The 21,786-nt window shown below is 39.3% G+C and overlaps 1 protein-coding gene across 18 annotated transcripts in view; it reads left to right on the forward strand.

Moving 5' to 3' along the window:
- FGGY (FGGY carbohydrate kinase domain containing) overlaps window positions 1–21,786 on the forward strand; it is a 463,518-nt gene that overhangs the window by 261,167 nt on the left and 180,565 nt on the right. For all 18 annotated transcript variants that reach the window (XM_060206288.1, XM_060206298.1, XM_060206302.1 and 15 more), the window contains one exon: window positions 3,760–3,863. In XM_060206288.1, coding sequence (XP_060062271.1) covers window positions 3,760–3,863 — 104 coding nt within the window. The remainder of the gene's footprint in view (window positions 1–3,759; window positions 3,864–21,786) is intronic.

Here is a 21,786-nt window from a genome sequence, read left to right on the forward strand (position 1 = left end):
AGTTTAATGTAGTATCTAGCCTATTTTACTAATCAGATATGTCGAGAGGGAGGGAAGAAGGGAGGGAAGGAAGGAAGGAGAGAGAGAGAGAGAGAGAGAGAAACAGACAGAGAGGGAGAGAGAGAAAGAGCAAACGCTATGTGGTGGTGATATTAATTGTAGTGACATAGTCATTATTAATCAGTCTTTCCTTCCTAGGCTCCTCAGTATCATTATCTCCACCACCCCCACCCCCACCCTGTTATTTTATTTATATTTATTTCATTTTATTTTGAGACACCAACAGACCTGCTTCACCACCCCCCACTCCTGAAGTGTCCCTCTTGCATGTGGGGATCGGCTGGAACCTTGTGCTTGGTAATATGTGCAGTTAAACAAGTATTCCTCAACAAGGCCAACAAAAGGGAATAAATAAATATTAAAAAAAAAAACAGGTGTTCCACCACCTGACCCCTTTGTCTTTTACTTTATAGTTGATTTTTCTACAAATTTCATTATTTTTTTCACCTTAGTTGTAAAATTCTGAGCCTAGATAAATTAAGAATGATTCCACTAGCTAGAAAAAAAAAGGGCAAAGTTATTTTTCCCATTTCCTTTGTCACTGCTTTTTTTTTTCACTTTTAACCCCTTTTGAAGATTGGCTTTATCAGAAAAACTTTGCCTGTGTTTTATTCATGTGAAACCAATAAGTGAATACTATCCCTTAAATATATTAAATACACTGGGAACCAGTAGTTGACAAATTCATCTAGGGATCTCAGGACCAATATATTTAAGACCCCTTGGGGACCAACAGTAGCCCAAGGACCAGAGTAAGGGTCCGGGTTTGAGGCCCCGGCTCCCCACCTGCAGGGGGGTCGCTTCACGGGCAAGGAAGCAGGTCTGCAGGTGTCTGTCTTTCTCCCTCTCTGTCTTCCCCTCCTCTCTCCATTTCTCTCTGTCCTATCCAACAACAACAACAGCAATGACAACAATAATAATAACAACAAGGGCAACCAAATGGGGAAAAAATGGCCTCCAGGAGCAGTGGATTCTTAGTGAATGCACCGAGCCCTAGCAATAACCATGGAGGCAAATAAATAAGTAAAAAATAAACTAAATAAAATAAATATTTAAGACCCCCTAGATTTTGAAGTTTACAGATAAATAAACACAAACAACCTTGTTCTTGGGTATGTACTATGGAGACAAACCTAAGAGCCAACAGTTTGGAATGAAACTAGATGTGAACATCAGCCCTGCTTCCTGTGAGTCCTGTGACCCTGATTAAGTTACTTCTCATTTGTCGAACTTTTGGTTTCTTCATCTGTAAGACAAGAGTAATAATATTACCAGCCTCATCCAGGTTTTGTAAGAGTAAAATAAGGTAAAAGAGGACATACCCACAAAAGCTCAGTTAAAATCAACCCCTCTCTAGGACTTCTTCCTGTCCAAAAACCTTCATGCCTCGGATAAAGAGATATTAGCACACAGAATCCATTAAAAATAATAATCACATAAGCCTCACTAGGTAAATAATAGGGCATAGATGCACTGAACATAGTGATGCAGATGACTGAGGAGCTGAAGATGACGCCCCTATGAAGCAAGCCGGAGTTCAGTGGAGTGGAAGTTCCCTCTATTTTTACACTGCAAGAATAGCTGAACAAGGTTCTGTTGCCAGATACCCAGGGTGGTGGATGCCCAGGGATGCATGGGCCCTGGTGATTCTGTCAGCAGAGCTGAAATCATGGAGAAGACACAGCCTTCTGACACAGTTTGAGTTTTGCTTTCACAAGTAAACAAGAAAAAAAAAGAAAAAAAACAAGGTGCCCTCCTGCTGAACCTCTCTACACAAGACCAAAGGTTCTCAGGTTTTTGTGCTTGAGAAGGAAGAATTGGAAAAAAGCATTGCTATAACAGAGGAAGTTATGAGAGTGTAAGAGGCTGGTTATTGGTCCTCTTAGTCCTTTTTTTTTTTTTTTTTTGCTTCCAGGGTTATTGCTGGGGCTCAGTTCCTGCACTGCGAATCCACTGCTCCTGGAGGCCATTTTTCCCATTTTGTTGCCCTTGTTGTCCTTATTATTATTGTTGCCACTGATGTTGTTGTTGTTGGATAGGACAGAGAATTTGAGAGAGGAGAGAAAGACAGAGGGGGAGAGAAAGATAGACACCTGAAGACCTTCACCGCTTGTGAAGTGACTCCCCCTGTAGGTGGGGAGCTGAGGGCTTGAACCCCCCCGGATCTTTATGCTGGTCCTTGCGTTTTGCACTATGTGCGCTTAACCCACTGCGCTACCACCTGAACCCCTCAGTCCACTTTCTTTAAAGGACAGTTGACTGAGCAGTCAGCATTTTCTTCTCTGGGAATCTGTGATGTGATATCTTTCACCTATCTAATTCCTAAAGAACCCTGTAGCCCCACCTTCCTTAATGCCCATGGGCTCTACACCTGCACTTTGTCCTGTCCCATGCTAACCCACCTGCACTGTGACTTTAAAATATATATTACCAGAGTATTGTGTGCTGGGTAAGTCTAGGGCAACATGGACCAGGGAGATCTAGCCTGGAGGATCAGGGAAGCCGTCTAGAGCAAGTAACACTTGAGTTAGGAATAAAAAAGAAGTGAACCTGGCAATAAAGTCTGAGAGAAGGCTTTTCAGGCAGAGGGGGAGAACAAACAACACAAGTCTTTAAGTGGGAAAGGTCGTTGAAGAGTGAGAGCCAAGGTAGTATAGCATGGAGATGATGAAATCAGTGAGAATCTTTTCACCTGCACCCTAGACGCTGCCTGCCCACAGCACTTTTGCTCTCCTGCTGGTGTTGCCCTCAATAACTTTGTACAGCTGGTGGCTCCCCCACCCACTCTAGATTTGTGCATTGAAAGTGAGTGTTCTGCATGCAAATAAATAATGGAAAATTCTAGACTCTATTCAATCTTTTTTAAGCTCTCTTGCACATCCAATACTCCATTTGCCCAGTGAATGTCAAGAAACAGTAACTGTGTGAAGAAGCGTGAGGACATACCATTTATGGGAAACTTGCAGCTATCTGGCAATCTTATTCACAAAAACTCACTGTCAGTCATCCTATTCTTACTGGAAGTGTTCTGCAAGAAGTGGTCCTAACAGAGAGGGCCTCAAGATGCCAAAAAAATTTAATTGTCAAACATTCATGTTGCCTTTCATGAGATGGAGATGTGATTTGTTAAGGCAGACTCCACCTTCATGGCCTTGAATAAGTCAACCTCTGTGTGCCTCAGTTTCTCCACTGACCTGTGTGTGGCATGAATGATAATCTACTTGACAAGGGATACATAAATATTTATTATTGTCTGGGATGTAATAGCCACTTATTTTGTTGTTTGAATTACCATTTCTGTTATTTAATACATATTAAATATTCAATAACACACACACACACACCTCCGTAGTACTTCTCAGCTCTGGCATATGATGTTGCAGAGAATCGAACCTGGGCTTCAGAGCCTCAGTCTTTTCATAGCCATTATGGTGTCTTCCTAGGCACCACCACTATTATTATTGCAGTGTGGAATTTCATACCCTGACTGGAGTAAAACCCAAACAGAATATACTCTTAGTTGTGCTGTGGGGCACAAGTGTGCTCTTTTGGCTTCTGTTTGCGATTGGCACCCACATAGAATTTTTTTTCAACATCATTTGGATATAAAAATTAAAAAAGACATTTTGTACTTGACTTTTAGCTTTCTCTCCTCTCTTTTAAAAGTTATATATATATATTGTTTTTGCTTTCTCAAAGGAGTGATTGGAGCAGATGTGAGGGGGCACAGCCTTGCCTGTGAGGGACAGCCAGTGACGTCACGGCTGGCTGTCATCTGTGGAACATCTTCTTGTCACATGGGGGTAAGTCTGCCAGGCAGAGTTTGTGTGGGGGAAGTGGGGGGCAGAGAACTGTGCGATGAACTGAGCTGCTGCCTTAGCTCCTTGCCTCCCTGCCCCTGCTTTGTCTAGGCACCACCCAGACCCTCTGTCCAATCACCTTACTCTGGTTTCACTAGATCTTTTTCCAGCAGCCAAAATTCTTAAAAAGTAGATAGGGTTGAGTCTGAGTTTGCCTTTGCCATCACCCCGGTCAGAAAGCCCATCATGGTGGTGGTGGTGGTGTTGGCAGTGGGGATTGGGTCCAAGCAGACAATATTTCACTCCTAGACCAATTTGTCCCTAATGGGAAGCTGAGTCTTCTCTGTACAGCGGTGTCTGTTTTCCTTGGCCACTGAACTCGCTCTCAATCAATATAAATCCATCTCCCTGGGAGCAAACTGATGATCTATAGAATTAGGCTGCATATCATGACTTCAAAAGAACACTGATAAGCAATTTTCACTTTGTTAATTTTTCCCCATGAATTAGTAGAAAGGCTTTCTCCAAGATTGCAGTGAAAATTTAGTGCCTGCCTTAAAATTTATATCTTCTTTAAATGCATGAGTCTAAAAGCATTCCATTTCAATAAGTACCCATTTCTACCATATTTTTATTTAAAAGTCATTACTCTGTTAAACTGAGATGAAGAACTCCTGGATCTTTCCCAAATGAGAGAGGAAAAAAAAAAAGAAGAGGGTGGGGGAATGCAGAGAAGGTGGAACCATGAATGAAGGGGTGAAGGGGGATGATAGAGATAAAGAGGACAGGCTGAATTTCTGCATCTGCAGGGAGCAGCATGCACCATGCAGAAGTAAGTCTAGTAACCATTGGGCCCATGAGTATATATATTTTAAACTCTTAAATGTCTTTGTATATACATGATGTACATGTATGAATGTGTATGTCTGACTGGTGAGTAGATATTGATATATTCACTCATGCACTGATCCCCTGTTCTTATGCCAGGAGCTGTGTTAAGCCTTGGGTGAATAAGGCTTCATGGCATACTATCGCGTATTGATGAGATACAGGTATTATAATGCTGTACAAGATTCCTGAATATACATTTCAAACATAGGACACTGAGTTTCTATTATGTGTCAGGCATTGCCCAGGGTGCTCTCACACACAGCTTCTCATTTCATCAAAATGAAGGAGCAACCTCTATTGGTTTCTAGTCCTACTTCCTCTATTTACTAAATATAAACTCTTGGGCAAGGCATTTAATACCTCTCATCTTCCTCATCTGCAAAATGTCAGGAGTGACAATCTATCGCTTATGTTATTATGAGAATAAAGTGAATTTGTGTAGCCTGTAATTAAGCACTTCACATGGGTCACCTCTCCCTTACTCTTGAGTGTGATAACTTGGACAAAGGAGATAAAGACTACTGGGATGGGAACAGGGTTAGGAACATCTTCTTGAGTGGACATTTGTACAATAAGGTCTCCCTTCCTTTTAGAAGCTTACTGGAAGACATAGCTGTCACTGAAGATAGACATCTACTAAGTTTTAAGGCCCCATCAGAGAAAAGGCACCCATCAAGGCAGTCAGCACTTATCTTCTTTAAACTGAGTCTGTGTCGGTTAACTTGTCTCCACTTAGCACTCATTTAAACCACCTTACATCATCACATTTTCTTAGGGATAAACCTAATTTGATTGTTCTTGTCAAGTCTAAATTTTGTATAGTTTACCACCCCCCATTCAATTCAGATTTCTGTGCAGAAATATATGCAGGTGAGTCTGACATCTACCTTTCAAGTTCTTTGTCTCTTCATGGTGTTGGTGTCAGCTTTTTCTCAGGTCTCTTTTTCAGGACTGAGGCACCTAGGACATAAAAAACCCAATAACTTTCCCAAGATCACATAATTGTCAATCTCGAGCTGAAAATTCAGGTGTACCTCTGACTAAACCCAAGCACATTCTTCTCTATGCCTCCTCTGGGTTTTTCATATTATTTCCATAGAGGAATGGAGAAAGTGAGTATGTTGGAATCGTCTAGATGTAGGTATGTAGGTTTGGCTATCTGATCATGTAGTTCTTTTTTTTGAGACCTGAAGAGCATTGTTAGTTTCTCTGAACCTTAGATTCTATATCCGTCACATCAGAGGTGATGGTGACAGACTCACTATTCATATATATGGAGAGAGAGAGAGGGAGGGGGAGGGAGAAGGAGAGAGAGAAGAGGGAGAGAGAGGAGAGAGAATGCACAAACACACACACACACACACACACACACCTAGTACAAAGCAGACACTCAGAAAAGGTGGAAAGGGGTTCTTATTAAACTTGCTTGTGGTATAAAAGGCCCACATGAAACAATCATTGGGACTTTAACAAGTTTGATGGGCAGTTGCAGTTGGTTGCAAAGAATGAGAGCCATAAAATACCAGTTTATTATGGTCCTACTTGCTGGAAATGAAGTCCCTACCCCCATCTTGCTTTGTACTTGGGAATGGGAAGGGACCCTCTGGGCCAAGGAGATTAATCATCAGCTTTAATGTTATGTGATGAGGGCGAGACTGTGGTCATGCTGGCATGGGAAAGGGCCTTTGATCTTGTTCAGGTGCTGGGCGCCTGGAAAGCCAGCAACAATAACACCTTTGTGAGGTCTAGGAGAGGGACAGGTCTGAGGAAACACTCCCAGGGAAACTCAAGGACCCCCTTTGTTGTGGTTCTGGCACATAAAACCACCAACTGTCAGAGAAAATTCACCCAACAGAAAACAGACTGGTGAAGGCTGTGGGCTTTTCAAAAAGTGGTTTTCAAAGTGGTCTGAAGGGTTCTCTTTCCTCTTCTGTCCTCTCTGCTGCTATGCCCCTGTACATTGAGACAAAACTCCCAGAAACATTTTGTCCTTTATCCATGTTGCCGCTTACTAGACAAATCATACTAAATGATTGAATGGACGAATCTACACGTAAGCAAGTTTTGATAAATATTTAGAAGTTTTCTACATCCAGGTTCCTGCTACTTCCAGGAATCTGGAGCAAAAGTCTGAGACTGAGAGTAAGACTTACTAATCCTGCCTTTGATATTTTAGAAGTTACAAGTGTGGGTTACACAGTCATCTTCCTCACAGATGATTTAATTAACAGAGAAGGGGAAAAATGCTGTTCTTTTTTTTAAATCCATAAAAGCATAGCTGCTGTTTCAGAGTTAATTACCACCAAGTTACCAAGACCCAAGATAATGCAGAGCAGGGGTTAGCCAGAGGTGGAAAAGTCATGGGGTCAGAGGCAGCTGATCCTTCGCATGCCTCCAGCACCCCGTTGTTTTGTATGCTGTCGAGTCAAGTTGTCATTTGGCAGCATGTCTTCTAGTCTGTGTGTCAGAGGGGGGAGGGAACCTTTGATAGGAGGGAGTCACCCAGGAGGTGAGCTTTGAGTAGAATAATAGTTGATACGAGCTAGAAATCACAGCTGTATCTGAAGTCACTCAGCACTTAGGATTTTTGCAGAATCTTAGATGAGTGTAAGCATGGTGGTTCTTTATCACTTGGTGAACAAAGGTAGACTCAAATGGCAACCCTACCTTTTACTATGTGATGTAGGTATGGTATCAAAGCTTTCTGGACCTCGGTTTCTTCGGTTGTTAAATGTGAGCAGTGGTATTTATCATGATATTGTTTTGAGGATTAAATGAGTTGATCTTTGTAAACAGTTTGACACTGTTTCTAGTATGAAATCCCAAATGTGGTGTTATTGTTATGGGTGGTGGTACCTGGTAGAATGAACATGTTACAATGTGCGAGTACCCGGGTTCCCCAGTCCCCACCTGTAGGGGGAAAGCTTCATGAACAATAAAGCAGTGATGCAGATGTGTCTCTTTCTCCCTTTCTGACTCCTCTTCCCTTTCTATTGCTCTTGATCTGTATCAAATAAATAAATAAAACATTACAAAGGAAATAAAAAATAAATTAAAACTCTACATTGGACCTAGAATGACCTGTGTAATAATGGATTAAAGATACTGGGATAAACTTATATATTGCTTAATATACTATACAGATGGATACAGGAATAGTTATAGGCATGTTCAGGTAGATTGACTAGTGAAATGTGGATGTATTCAGATGTCGGTATATTTTAAAGCCCTTTCCTGACTGGGCCTAGAAACATGGATCCCAGTAGCTAGTAGTTATAATCATACCTGGTATCCAGCTCTTGGTTTCCAATACCACATTCATAAAAAGAACCCAATCCCCATGGAGAATTTGTTGATTCTAGGCTATCATAGGCAATAAGATGAGACTGGAATTATTTTATGGAATATAGAGAAGTGTCACAAAAGGAGAAAATTAAAAAAAAAAGAGCATATGTCAAAGGGAAACTGGAAGCATCTCTGGGAGATTCCAGTGGCCAAAACTGGAGTGATCTGAGCAGCGAAACAAAACAGTGCCATATTATAACCCAACTTAGAGCATAAAATAGCATGAGTTCACAGTATTATAAATAAACATCTGAATCAACAAAGGAAGAGACAAATTTTGCAGGTGGAAGAATTTCAGAGAATTTCTCACACCTTTGATGTAAACTGTGGATAGTGAACTCCTTCCAAAGAGGACAGTTTAGAAAATTGGGGTAAAGAATTTTATATTGGAGATAGCTAACAGACAGCCCCTTAGACAGTTAACCCAGATTAACATTAACAGTGATAAGTCACCTTGTTAGTGGACACCAGGGAAATAATTTGATGAGAATCATTCTTTCTCTTCTTAGCATCTACCCAGAATCCTATAATTACAGTCTAGTCATAAGAAAAAAAAATCAGACAGATCCTAATTGAAGAACATTTTACAAAAACTTATCCACTACTCTTCAAATCTGTCATGGACATCAAAAACAAGGAAAATTTGAGAAGAGATCACAGTCAAGATGGACCTACAATGAGATGACAACTAAATGAGAATTACATAAAAGCTAAAGAATTCCAAATACACACATATATGTATATTAGTATATAAATATATATATATATATATCTTTTGTTAGTGATAGAACATCACTGTCATTAAATATAGCATATATACCTAAAATAAATTATTAGTATTAAGATAAACTGTGTATAAAGTATATGCAAACTCACTTTTGTATCTTCATAACTCTTCTGTAACTTAAGACTAGTCTAAAAATTAAAAGCTTTTAAGCTATTTATTGGCTCATTAAGAATTTTTTTCTTGATTTGTCTAACCAATTGCTAATATTTTTTAAATAAATAAGATAAAGTGTGATGCCTTCCTTCATTAAAAAAAATACAGACAAAAATCTGACTACAACACAAAATTGAAATTACTATGGGGACCCATGACTAGAGCTGGATGAGAAGATGGAGGCAGACTCTCTCAAGTGTTCTACAGCCAAGGAAGTTTTCCTATAGGACATAGTTGTAGGACTGTGATTTCCTGACTCCCCTGCTGGAATACTACTTCTGTCAGCCCAGTTTTGGGCACAAGACATGAAGATCCTTATTTTTCCACATGGCTTTTCTGCTCTGCATGCATAATACTATGCCCCTGACAATGCCACACGTTTGGGTAGCATGTGGATATATGCAAGCCTACAGAGAGGGTACCACAGGAAGGAGAGAAGTCACATCCCTTGAATTTTTCATCTTTTAGCAGAATTTCACAGTCAAGAGAGTCCAATTTCCACAGTCAAGTGGCACCAGCTTCTTTACCCTGGTGGTCTTTTCAGGTGGTGTTGGAGGAAGTCACTGAGAGAGATGGAAAGGGAAAGAAGTCCATGCAGGTGCATGGGATCACTACAATGCCTACCATCTACTACAAAAAGAAACAGAACAGTAGGTATCCTGCTCTTTCTTCATTCACCAGGTCTTGAGTTAAAACTTACTACAATACTTACAACTAATATATTCACATTCTAAGAAACAGCATTGAAGAAGACTATCGGTCAGGGCTAGGAAGATAGCATAATGGTTATGCAACACACATTCTCATGCCTGAGACTCCAAGGTTCCAGGTTCAATCACCTGTACCACCATAAGTCAGAGCTGTGTAATGTTCTGGTAAAGATAGATATGGACATACACACACACACACACACACACACACACACACACACACACGGGGGGGGGGGATAGAGAGGTTGTATTGATCCTGACTCTTATTACACAACTACATATATTGAAAACAGGATCAGTGATGCCAGGCATTAACTTGGCCAGGGAAGGGCTGATGCTCTTAGAGGAGCTGTAAGAGATGGAGTATGCACTCAGGAATCTCAGTGTAGTGCTTTTCCTGACAATTGAGGCAAGACATGTCTACACTGTGCCAGACAAAGGAATTTACTACCCCTGCCCCTGCATCCCTCATTGTAAAGAAATGGCAACTGTAATAGTTGTTGCCATTTGTTGAACGCCTAGAATAATCCAAGCACTGTGCTAAACATTTTACATCATATAATTAGCTCAAGAATCCCATTATATAGGCACATGATTGTTTCCATTTCACAAGTGAGAAGACTCAGGCAAAGAATAATTAAATAGATTATACCCTGCGCAGGAAGGAGGCTTTTTTTTTTTTAGCTCTCTCTGTGACTGATTTGTTTTTAAGTAAATAACTTTTTTGCAAAGAGTCAGAGGTGAGAGAGTGCAGATGGAATCAAAAGATAATCAAATGAGGCCCTTGTGCATGATGGTCACAGTGGGTCTAATTTGGAGGTGAAAGTGTTTTGTAGACCCACAGCATGTTGAATTGTATCTATGTGTCAACAACTCTACTTTTGTAAATTATATCTATGTATTAACAACTCTACTGTAAACCATTAACTCCCCCAGTGAAATGATCAAAAAGAAAAATGGATAATTGAATGTCAACATAGGCAGCTCACCAAAGATTGAAAGACAGCTAAGCATCTGAGTTTTTCAACATTATTAGTCATTAGGGAAATGCACATTCAAACCATGCTGAGTCCCTTTTTACAAGGACTAAAGTTGTGGTGAGGATATGGGGAACTGGAATTCTCACACACTGCAGGTAGGAATGTGAAATGGTATACCCATTTTGGAAAACAGTTTAGTAGTTTCTTCTTACACAGGTCATATAGTCACTCCACTACAGTAGAAGTTGGGCAGAGATATCTGGTTCCATGTTTCTGTAAGGTCACCAGAAATACAGCAAAGTCTGGTGAACCAAGATATCTTAGAAATTAAGAAACAAGGGGCCAGATGGTGGTACAACCAGTTAAGCACACACATTACAGTGCACAAGGACCCAGGTTCAAGGCCCTCGTCCCCACCTGCAGGGAGAAATCTTCAAAAGTGGTGAAGATTTCTCTCTCTCTCCCTCAGTTTCTGTCTCTATCCAATAATGAAATAAAAATATTTTTAAAAAGAAGAAACAGGGAGTCGGGCTGTAGCACAGCGGGTTAAGCGCAGGTGGCACAAAGCACAAGGACTGGCATAAGGATCCCGGTTTGAGCCCCGGCTCCCCACCTGCAGGGGAGTCGCTTCACAGGCGGTGAAGTAGGTCTGCAATTGTCTTTCTCTCCTCCTCTCTGTCTTCCCCTCCTCTCTCCATTTCTCTCTGTCCTATCCAACAATGACAACAACAATAATAACTACAACAATAAAACAACAAGGGCAACAAAGGGAATAAATAAATAAAATAAATATTAAAAAAAATTAAAAAAAGAGAAGAAACAAGGAAGTCAGGCGGTAGCACAGCGGGTTAAGCGCACATGGCGCGAAGCGCAAGGACTGGTGTAAGGATCCTGGTTCAAGCTGCTGGCTCCCCATCTGTGGGGGTGGGGGTCTGCAGTTGTCTTATCTTTCTCTCCCCCTCTCGGTCTTCCCCTCCTCTCTTCATTTCTCTCTGTCCTATCCAACAATGACAACATCAATAACTACAACAATAAAACAGCAAGGCCAACAAAAGGGAAAATGAATAAATAAAATAGAAAAATAAAATTAAAAAAAGAAGAAGAAACAAAAGCCTATGGCAGCAGACTATCCAATGACCTGAACTACTTTACATGAAAGTCAACAAATTGCCTGGAAGGATGATAAAAGAAGTAAAAGAGAAAATAAAATTGTCAGTAACAATAATGCAGCTAATATTGATGTCATGCTTATTATGGATTACAAGATTTGAGTACATAATAGTTATCAAAATTCTCCTGCCACTTTACAGAGACTGAAACTGAGGCGCAGACACATGCAGTGCGTACCCACAGTCACATAAGCCCTAGAGCTAAGTAAGCTTCCAGTTCATGCTGTTGCATTCTAAACCTCATTGTCTTGGACCTCAGCAGATGGCTGAGATTGTCTGTGGGCTGGATTGGCTATGTACATGCATGCTTGGCGGGCACCGGGGAAAGCCACTGTAACTTGCATCTTTCCCCAAACCTAGGGAGGACTGCAAAGTTAGGTCTGGATCACAGCTCAACCGCAGCATTCTCTTTCCCTTCTTCCAAGTCTTTCAAATCATTGCCTCTTACAGGCCCACAGGCCTTATGATAACAACAGAAGTAAACAACATCACTTATCACCTACATTTCCTCTGGGAGGGAGAGTATTTATGAGATTTCTGATGGACTCTTCCCTGTTGCTCTGTGGTAAAGTACTGAGTGTAGCAATTTGAAGATATGCAACTGACTTCCCAACTACTGAGGCTGTTTTTGAATTCATTTGGAATAGCATGAAGTGAAAAACACACTGATATTTTTTTTTCCCTTCCTTGCCCTGCCCCCGTCCCCGCCCGACATTTACCACTCATCTGCTGTGTGGGTGACTCTGATAATGTGGCTGCTGAGGGTGGCCTCGTAGTCTTAGAGCGATTGTGCTTTTCCAGTGGTTCAGTGTGGGTTTTTAAAAAAACATGCTGAGGATGGCATTACAAAGCTCTAAATATCAGGTAGCAGGCCCAGGGCCTCCACATGCATCAGTTCCTTTAGTTTTACATACATTCAGTTTGCAAGTGTCCAGAGTTTCGCCTTGTTTTTTTGTTTTGTTTTGTTTTTCAGTTCTTGTTTGTCTCAGGGTGTTTCTTTTAACCATATCAATCATATTTTTATACTTTTTTGCCCCCTAAAGCCATCATAATTATGGAGTTGTTTTGATTTTCCCATTTAAGCAGAGAAAATAAAGTCTAAGTAGCCAAATATCCCGAAGGAACAACTAACTAAGTGTTATTTAAGCAGCCATTGTTGAAACGGTGAGATTGAATGTATCTTCCTAGGGAACAGTGTATCTTCCTACTGCCAGTAGGGAGAAGAAAAAGTAAATGGGAAAACTTAAGGGATATCTTGGCTGTGCTCTTATAGATCTAGGGTATACTCTATTAAAACACAACAGAATTATGAAATCTTCTAGAGTTTAAAGTTACTGTATTGTTATCTCTTTTTTGATGGAATATTACCAAATTCATGTCTGCAGAACTGAGTTTTATAATTTTAGAAAGAAAGGTTTAGTGTTCCTCATTGTCTGGGTTACAATATAGAATATCAGTTTAAGGTCTTGATACTTGGGAAATGTTGATAGATGTGACAAAAGAAGATATTAACTTGATATTTCATTAACTTGCTCTTAGTTAAATACTTGATACGTATTCTGGGTGTCTAATAAATAATGAATAGATAGAGAGGACAGATGAAAAACAATAGTGACCAACATTTGTGGATGAACAAATCATGTCATACCACCTTGATTTCCTGTTTTTAATGGACTGGCAGACTACATAGTAAAGAGGAGATTCAGATAGTAAATTAGCATGTCTTCAGTAAGGTTGTGGGTTTTTAACTAACCCATCCCATCTGACACATCATCTTCTGGTCAATTTAGTAAAAATTTCATCCACCTGAGAATTGAGTTTTTTACTGAATTACATCTTCAAGTGGGAAAAAAGGAAAAAAGCTGATTGAAAATTATGTCCTGGGAGGTGGCACTATGGGTAAAGCACTGGACTCTCAGGCAGGGGGTCCCAAATCCAGTCTTTGCAATCACGTGATCTAAGTCATGCCCAGGTATTCTCTCTCTCTCTTTTTCTCTTTCTCTCTCTCTTTTTCTCTTACTGATTAAGAAGTAAATATTTCTCAAATCGTTTGAAAAGTATATTGAAAACTATTAATATTATTGAATTGCCAAGTTTGCATCCATGCTTTTCAGCCATTAGATTTAGCCGTATGTTATACATAAAGACTGTCCCACAAATCTGCTCCAAGAAGGATGCTTTAGAATGTTTGATTAGCTGCCTGCAACTATTTGACATGGTTCTGTCAGGGGCCTCCCTGATTTATACATCGTCATACATCTCCATCTTAAAATTCACTGACTACTCCTCAGGTTAGATGCTGGTCCTAGTTGATAGATTCATTGTGTACTTGAAAGTCTGGAGTAGCATTTTTCGAAATTTGGGAAATTGCCTATCAAAAGGAACAGAAGACCCCAGAAGGGCTATGTATGTTAAGATACATATTCATTCTTCTGTGCTCTGCAGACACTAATTTGCATTGGCCTCTCTGCCCTGATAGACTCACAGTGAAAGCAATTCTGAATATTAAGTCTAACGTCTTGACTCTCCAATAAAAAAAAAAAAACTCTTGGTTAGTCCCCTGAACTTGGCAGAGGCATTATTTTTAAACCAGGGTTATCACTGATCCCCAGTGCCTGCATGGGAGTCCTATTGCTCCCACTAACTCTTCCTTTCTTTTCCCTTCCATCTTTCCCCTTTTCTTTTTTTATTCTTATTCTTACCCTTACAGAGAGGGAGAGAAATTGGGAGAGTTTCACCTCCTACAACCCTGCCCTGTGAAGCCTCTCTCCTACAGGTGGGGGCCAGAGACTTAAACTTTGGTCCTTGTGCATGCTAATGTATGCACTCGACTAAGTGAGACACCTTCTGACCCGACAGAGACAGTCTTGTGTGACTTATGCCCTGCTCATCTCTGGCCTCATCTCTTGCCATCTCTAACTTTACAAGGCACATTCTACAGAATTTTATCTCAATTCATTAGCCAAATATATCTGAGAAGAGAACATATCCAGATATTATAAAGTTAATACTGATATATGTACTATATTACCTAATACTTCCAGTGAGGTCTGGGTCACCCCCCCCCCATCAAGCATATTAATATCCTCACAGTAAAACCTATGGAGATACACACAAAGTAGATTCAATAGATCCTACATAGTTGGATTTATTAGATTATATATTAAGATTAAATTGACAGTTAATCATAGTACCTCTCATATATATATAAATACATATATATATACATTATAATTCTAGAGCATATAGTTGGTACTCACTCACAACATAGTTTATAATCAAGTCTACCTCAAGATCTGTGCCACAAATACAGCAAACAATTTGTATCCCTGGTGAGACAGTTAATAAAGTATTGAAGGTTATGAAATTTGGGTCTTAGAAACATTTAAAAAGACAAAGACTGTTCATGTTTATGTGTTACATGTAAAAGGGAGAAATTGTTGGGAATAACATTTCCAAGATGAACAAGAAACATTCATAAGTAAGAATAATGAGGGTTTGAGCAACAATGTAATGGTAATGCATCAAACTTGCATGCCTGAGGTTCTGCAGTTTTAAGTTTCAATCCCTAGAACCTTTTTCTGCCAGAGATAAATCATGCTATGCCTATGCTCATTCTCTTCTCTCCTCAAATAGAAGCTTCCTTTCTCTAGGAGGGACTGGGTTTATCACTAGAAGCACATCTGATTATGTTCCTAGTCTTAGTTGTAATTCTCAATTCTCCAGTGAGCTGCAAGCCTTTAGTTCTCAATAAATGTACACAAAAACTATACCTGGGGTACATTTTAGTAAGTGCTATGCCTCAGATCCCACTTCCAGAGTCTATTTCAATAAGCCTTGCTAGGAAGGGATGTAGAGTCATCTGTATTTTTAGCATGCACAGGTGGTTCTAATGGGAGCATCAAATAAAAACTGCCTTAAGCTTCAGTTACCTTTCCCTAATTGTTTCTTCAGTGTCTGACAGAGCACCTTGTGCATAGAAGTACTCTGATGTATACTTAGATGGCTCTAAGAGTGGAGTCAGTGAAAGCAAAGTTGGTGTATAATGAATAAAGTTAGATACAGACAAAGAAGTTAAGACTAGCAGAGAGTGAGTACCTGGTTAGAATCTGCCAACAGCTATAGTTTGTACAATCTTTATTTTCTCATGGAAAGTTGGATGAAGTGAAACAGTGACACCCCATTTGCAGCTCTCATAGGCAAACACAGAAACCAAAGTACTGGCACATCAGCATGCACCCGGAAACCACAAAGGCCCAAGGTCTTTCAGCATAAATAGGAAGTTAGAATTTACTTTTGGACCCACAGTGCTGAGCTGAAGTACAGTGCTTAATCCAGCTTTCTGCCCAGCCTCTCCTTAAACCAGGACATAAGTGAAAGATGATGCCAACTGGGTTTAAAAAAAAATTTTTAAATGCTGTTTTTCTGATCAGGACTTGGAGGTGGCTTCTTTTGTTTGTGCTATGAATAATTTGGGGGCACAGGTGCAGTTTGCACTAGAAGGCATTAATTAGTCTCCGTAGTTTTCCCCGAAGTGTTATCTGTAACTGTCATTTTCATCTACAAAGTAATCTCAGTCCACATACATTTGTGAAGCATTTGCAGTTGATAGCCATCCTTCCTTTACCCATCTGTGGACTTTTGGCTTCAGGTGAAGAGTCATTGGACACCACTACATGCTTAGTATATACCTTTTCATCATCAATTAATATTTGCAATATCATTAGGTTGTGACCATTATGTGGGAAAGGAATAAATATTATCATTACGATTTTCAGAAAAGGATAAGAGAGAAAGTGTGTGTGTGTGTGTGTGTGTGTGTGTGTGTGAGAGAGAGAGAGAGAGAGACAGAGAGAGACAGAGAGAGACAGAGAGAGACAGAGAGAGAGTCTGAGTTTTTGAAGTCAAATAGACCTATATTCACACCTAGGTTACTTGAAGGAAAGTAGATACAGATCTTACCGTCTAGTGGACATGGGTCCTCAACAGTTCATCACAAACAGAGATATAATCAAAGATTCTGATTAAGTGTTTTACATGCATTCATCACTCATATGAGTGTAAACTGGTGAAATCAGTTTGGAAAACAGAACAGTGTTGTCTGAAAAATATCAGCATGCACATGCCCTGGACTCCAGTTCCATTCCTAGGTAAAAATCTAGAATAGCTGTAGCACTGTGTATCAAAATATACTTGGAGAAAACTTGTATTCACAGCAGTTTTTTTTCATGATAACAAATTTGAATCAATACAAATGTCCACCAATAATAAAGTGAAAAAATAAAATTTCCTTATCTTCCTGCAGTACAGTAGTTAGTTAAAATGAATCCTAGCTATAAAAACAACATAGTGGGTCCTAGCAATCTTAAGTAAAACAGAATATGAAAGCAATTAATTTGTTCACAAAAAAAGAAAACAGAAGGAAGCAAGAGAGACAACTGTTTAAAAATATTTATATAGCTGTAGACTCTGAAAAGACATGAGGGAAATGATAGATTATCTCAACATCAGTTCACTGATTAATTACATGATGGAGGGAAGAGTATTAGTTGTAAAAAAAAATATGCCGTTGAGATATACTATGGGTAACTGTATTTACTGGGCAAGGGTAGATGTCATAATGGTTATGCAAAAAGACTTTCATGCCTGTGGCCTCAAATACATACACATATTTTTTAATTATTTTTATTTATTTTTCAAATAGAAATATTGACAAGACCACAGGATAAGAGGGGTACAGTTTCACACAGTTCCCACAATCAGAACTCTGTATCTAATCCCCTCCTTTGATAGTTTTCCTATTCTTTATCCCTCTGGGAGTGTGGACTCAGGATCATTATGGGGTGCAGAAGGTGGGAGGTCTGGCTTCTGCCATTGCTTCCCTGCTGAACAATACATCTATATGCTTTATTTGATTTTCAGTGTTTGACCTATAAATTTTATAATCAGAGAACAACCAGAAGAATATAAAGTCAGGAAAATGATAATAATGTAGGTGCTTTCTTCTGTAAGACAATGATGTCTGAGGTGAGATACTTCAATTAAGTAACTAAGCAGCAGTAGATAAGTAGGATTGTGAGTGGCAGTCTTGGCGAGAAAAAAATGATTAAGATAGTGCAGCATAAAGCTAAAGAAAAAGCTTACCAGATTGGGTGCAACCCAGGTATTTCTAAAGTAGAAAAATAATTATGATTTATAGAAAGACCAGAGCAGACACTAAGAGGCTAGATAATCCAGGAGCTTGGTGGTCTAGGTGAGAGACCTGGTAATTTAATCCCTGGTTATGGTAAAGGAGATAAAGAAAAAGTAGATGTACTTGAAAGATATTTAGAAAAAAAAAATTTGATGGTACATTTAACATTGAAAATAACAAGATTGCAGGATGACAATAATGGAAGGTTTATGAAGTGTCTCTCCCAAACTCTTATGATTATTGTCCAGGAAACAAGTGATAACTGGGAACAGCAGTGTTTCATACCATAATTGGACAGAACAGGCTTATAGGAGGACAGCTGTCATTCCCCTAACCTACCTTCCACCACCACCCCCGCCTACACACACACACACCTCTGCATCACCTCTTGCTTCAGGCTGGCTTTTCCAGATAGAGAAAGCCTAAAACTAAGAAAAAGTCCCCAGAGCACCATACCTTCCCCCAGTGCTGTGGGAACTAAGCTGAGACAAAGGTCCTGCTTTTCACAAATCAGGTTATCTTCTCGGGGGTGAGCTGTCTTCCTGGACCAAGAGGAAACCTCTTTGCTCATCACTGTCAGCTATATTGTTTTGTATAAATGACTTTATAAAAATGATTTGTCTTTGACTGATATCAAAGATTTTTCTAAGAGTCATGTGGACACAATACTCCCTGCATGGTAGTTCTGCAAAATAAATGAGTAAATTAATAAATAAGTTAATAGCCTAGCCTGACTCTCTTCCTAAAGATATGTCAACAATTCAACCTGAGGGATATTATACAAGATAACTTCCCTTTTTCTTCAGACTTTATTGGGTGTGTTCAGTATGGTATGCCTGTAGACCCCTCCCTTTCTCCAGAAATACCAAAGTCATAAAGAATCAAGACTAAAGAAGGAAGGAATTCAGATAAAAAGACAATCAAATGTCAAAATGATGAAAGGCAAAATGTGATCTTCAACTGGATTCTAGACTAAGAAGCTTTTCTCTAATTTTTATTATGTTTATTTATTTACTGACTAGAGACAGCCAGAAATTGAGAGGGAAGGGGTGATAGTGATGGTGAAAAACAGAGGGACACCTGCGACAACTGTTTCACCACTCACAGTGCTTTCCTTCTGCAGGTGGGGACTGGGGTTTGAACCTGGGTCCTTGTACATTGTAGGTGTGCCATCACTGAACCCCCTAGACTAAGAAACTTAAAAAATATATTATAAAAGAGTTTTTTTGGACAGTTGCTGGAGTTTTAATGAATTCTATAAATTAAGCAACAGAACTGTTCATCTCCTGATATAGTTGTCATACTTAAGGAATATGAGGATAACCTTCCTTTATATAGTAATAAGGAGTAATGAACATTATGTCAGCACTTCTTCTCCAATGATGCAGAAAAAAGAACTCATATGCACAAAAAAATATGTATGTGTATAGATAGGAAGTAACTTAGGCAAGTAGGAAGATAGAAGAAGATATTTGAAAATATTAGAAAATCTGGTGAAGGCCACACAGAATTCTATTTTTCTTATTTTATTTAATTTTCTCCAAGCCTGAATCATTTAGAAAACAAATATTTGAAATACAAAAGTAGCACTCATGTAAAGACAAGCATGGTCACATTGTACCTCATATCAAGTCCCATTGGAGAATTTGTTTTAGGATGAGCTAACTGGAAAAGTGGTGTTACATATGAACTAGTGGTTGTTTGCTTTCCAGTAATAAAAGCTATATAGTTTATTTTGTGTTTTTTCTTTGGAAGTTATGAACCAAAGAGTTCAACATCAATATTCAAGCTAAAGTGTTGAATCTTTTGATAGTCATATTTCCACTCTTCATTAGTTGTATTTATTTATTTATTTTTCATTGCTCTCATCATCAAAGGTCTGTATCCCCATCCCTACCCTCATAGATAACCACTGTATTTTCCCCACAGTCTTAGAAACAGGTTGACACTTTTTTTCTTCACATTTGTACAGTCAATTCTCTATTCTAGATCTGAGTGAAATCACTCTGTAGTTGTCCTTCACCTCTTTACTTGCATCACTAAGCATAGACTTCTCCAATTCCATCCACTTTATCCCAAAGGACACAATTTCATTTTTTTGTTTACTGCTGCATAAGACTCTATTGAGTATATGTCCTACAACCTTTTTATGCAGTCATATGTTGAAGGGCATTTTGGTTGTTCCAGGTTTTTGCTGTTGTAAATAAAGCCACATTAGTTTTTCACCACACCTTCTATTTATGTGGAGAAGCAATTACAGAAGCCAGACCTTACACCTTCTGCACCCCATAAAGATCTTTGGTCCATACTCCCAGAGGGACAAATAAGAAAACTTCCAATGGAATGGATGAGACACGGAACTCTAGTGGTGGGAATTATATGGACTTGTACCCCTCTGATCCCACATCTTATCGATGATTATTAAATCACTAATAGAAAAATAAGTAAATACTTTAAAACAAACAGGCAAACAAAAAAAGAATGTGTATGTGCACACCTGGTTGATCACACATTATAGTGCTCAAGGACCCAATTTGAAACCCTGGTCCCCACCTGCAGGGGGAAACTTCATAAGTGGTAAAATAGTGTTGCAGACTTATTTCTCATGTATCTGTCTCTCTCTGTCTCCTTCCTCTCCATTTTATTTGTCTCTATCCCAAATAAAGAAATAAAAATAAAATAACAATTTTAAAAAATGTTAAAGAATGTGTAAAGAAGGTTGTATCTTAGACCATTTATATTAGACTCCTGTGACTGTTATAACAAATTAATATAATCTTAGTGACTTAAATAATATGCATTTATAGCCGGCAAGATAGCTTACCTGGAATATGGAGAAGCCTCCATACTACAGGGTAGGGTTTGTATGTGTGTCTGTGTGTGTGTGTGTGTGTGTGTACATTTATAGCCAGCAAGATAGCTTACCTGGAATATGGAGAAGCCTCCATACTACTACAGGGTAGTAACTGAGAAACTGAGAGAGAAGTGGAAGATGGAGAGGGAGAGAAAAAGATAGACACCTGTAGACCTGCTTTCCTGTTCATGAAGCATTCTCCCTGCAGGTGGGAAGCGGAGACTCAAACCCCAATCCTTGCACATCGTGGTATGTGCACTTAACCTGATGCACCACCACCTGCCCCCCTGTTTCTCTGTCCTGTCTGACAAAAAGCTGGCCTATAAATGACAAAGTAAAATTCTTAGTATAATGTGTATTTACTTTATTATGATTCCGGGAATCAAAAGTCCATCAGTTTCACTTAAGCTGAGATGAAATGTGGGCAGGACCTTTCATACTCTGGGGCATCTAGAGGAGCATTTGTTTCTTCTTCCTACTGTAATGGTTGCTGACATTCCTTAGTTTGTGACAAATATTTGGCCCACCTTCATTTCCTTTAGGGCCAAATTGCCCTCTGTATCTTTCTAATAAGAGCAGTCATGATTCCATTTACAGCACAACTTGTATAATCCAGCCTCATCTTCCCATCTCAGAAGATTTTGTTGATTTACACAACAGAATCATTTTTGTTTGTTAGTTGTTATTATATAAGATTAAGGGTTGCAGAGATTAAGACATGAGTATTTTTTGTGTGGACATGATCCAACCAACTAACCTCTTACATTTGCTTACTTGAGATAAGGTATTTCTCAGTTTAGAGAGTTTGAAGTGAAGATGCACATATGTGTTTGGAATTTTGATC

Source organism: Erinaceus europaeus, chromosome 13 (assembly GCF_950295315.1).
Source record: "Erinaceus europaeus chromosome 13, mEriEur2.1, whole genome shotgun sequence".
Taxonomy (NCBI): domain Eukaryota; kingdom Metazoa; phylum Chordata; class Mammalia; order Eulipotyphla; family Erinaceidae; genus Erinaceus; species Erinaceus europaeus.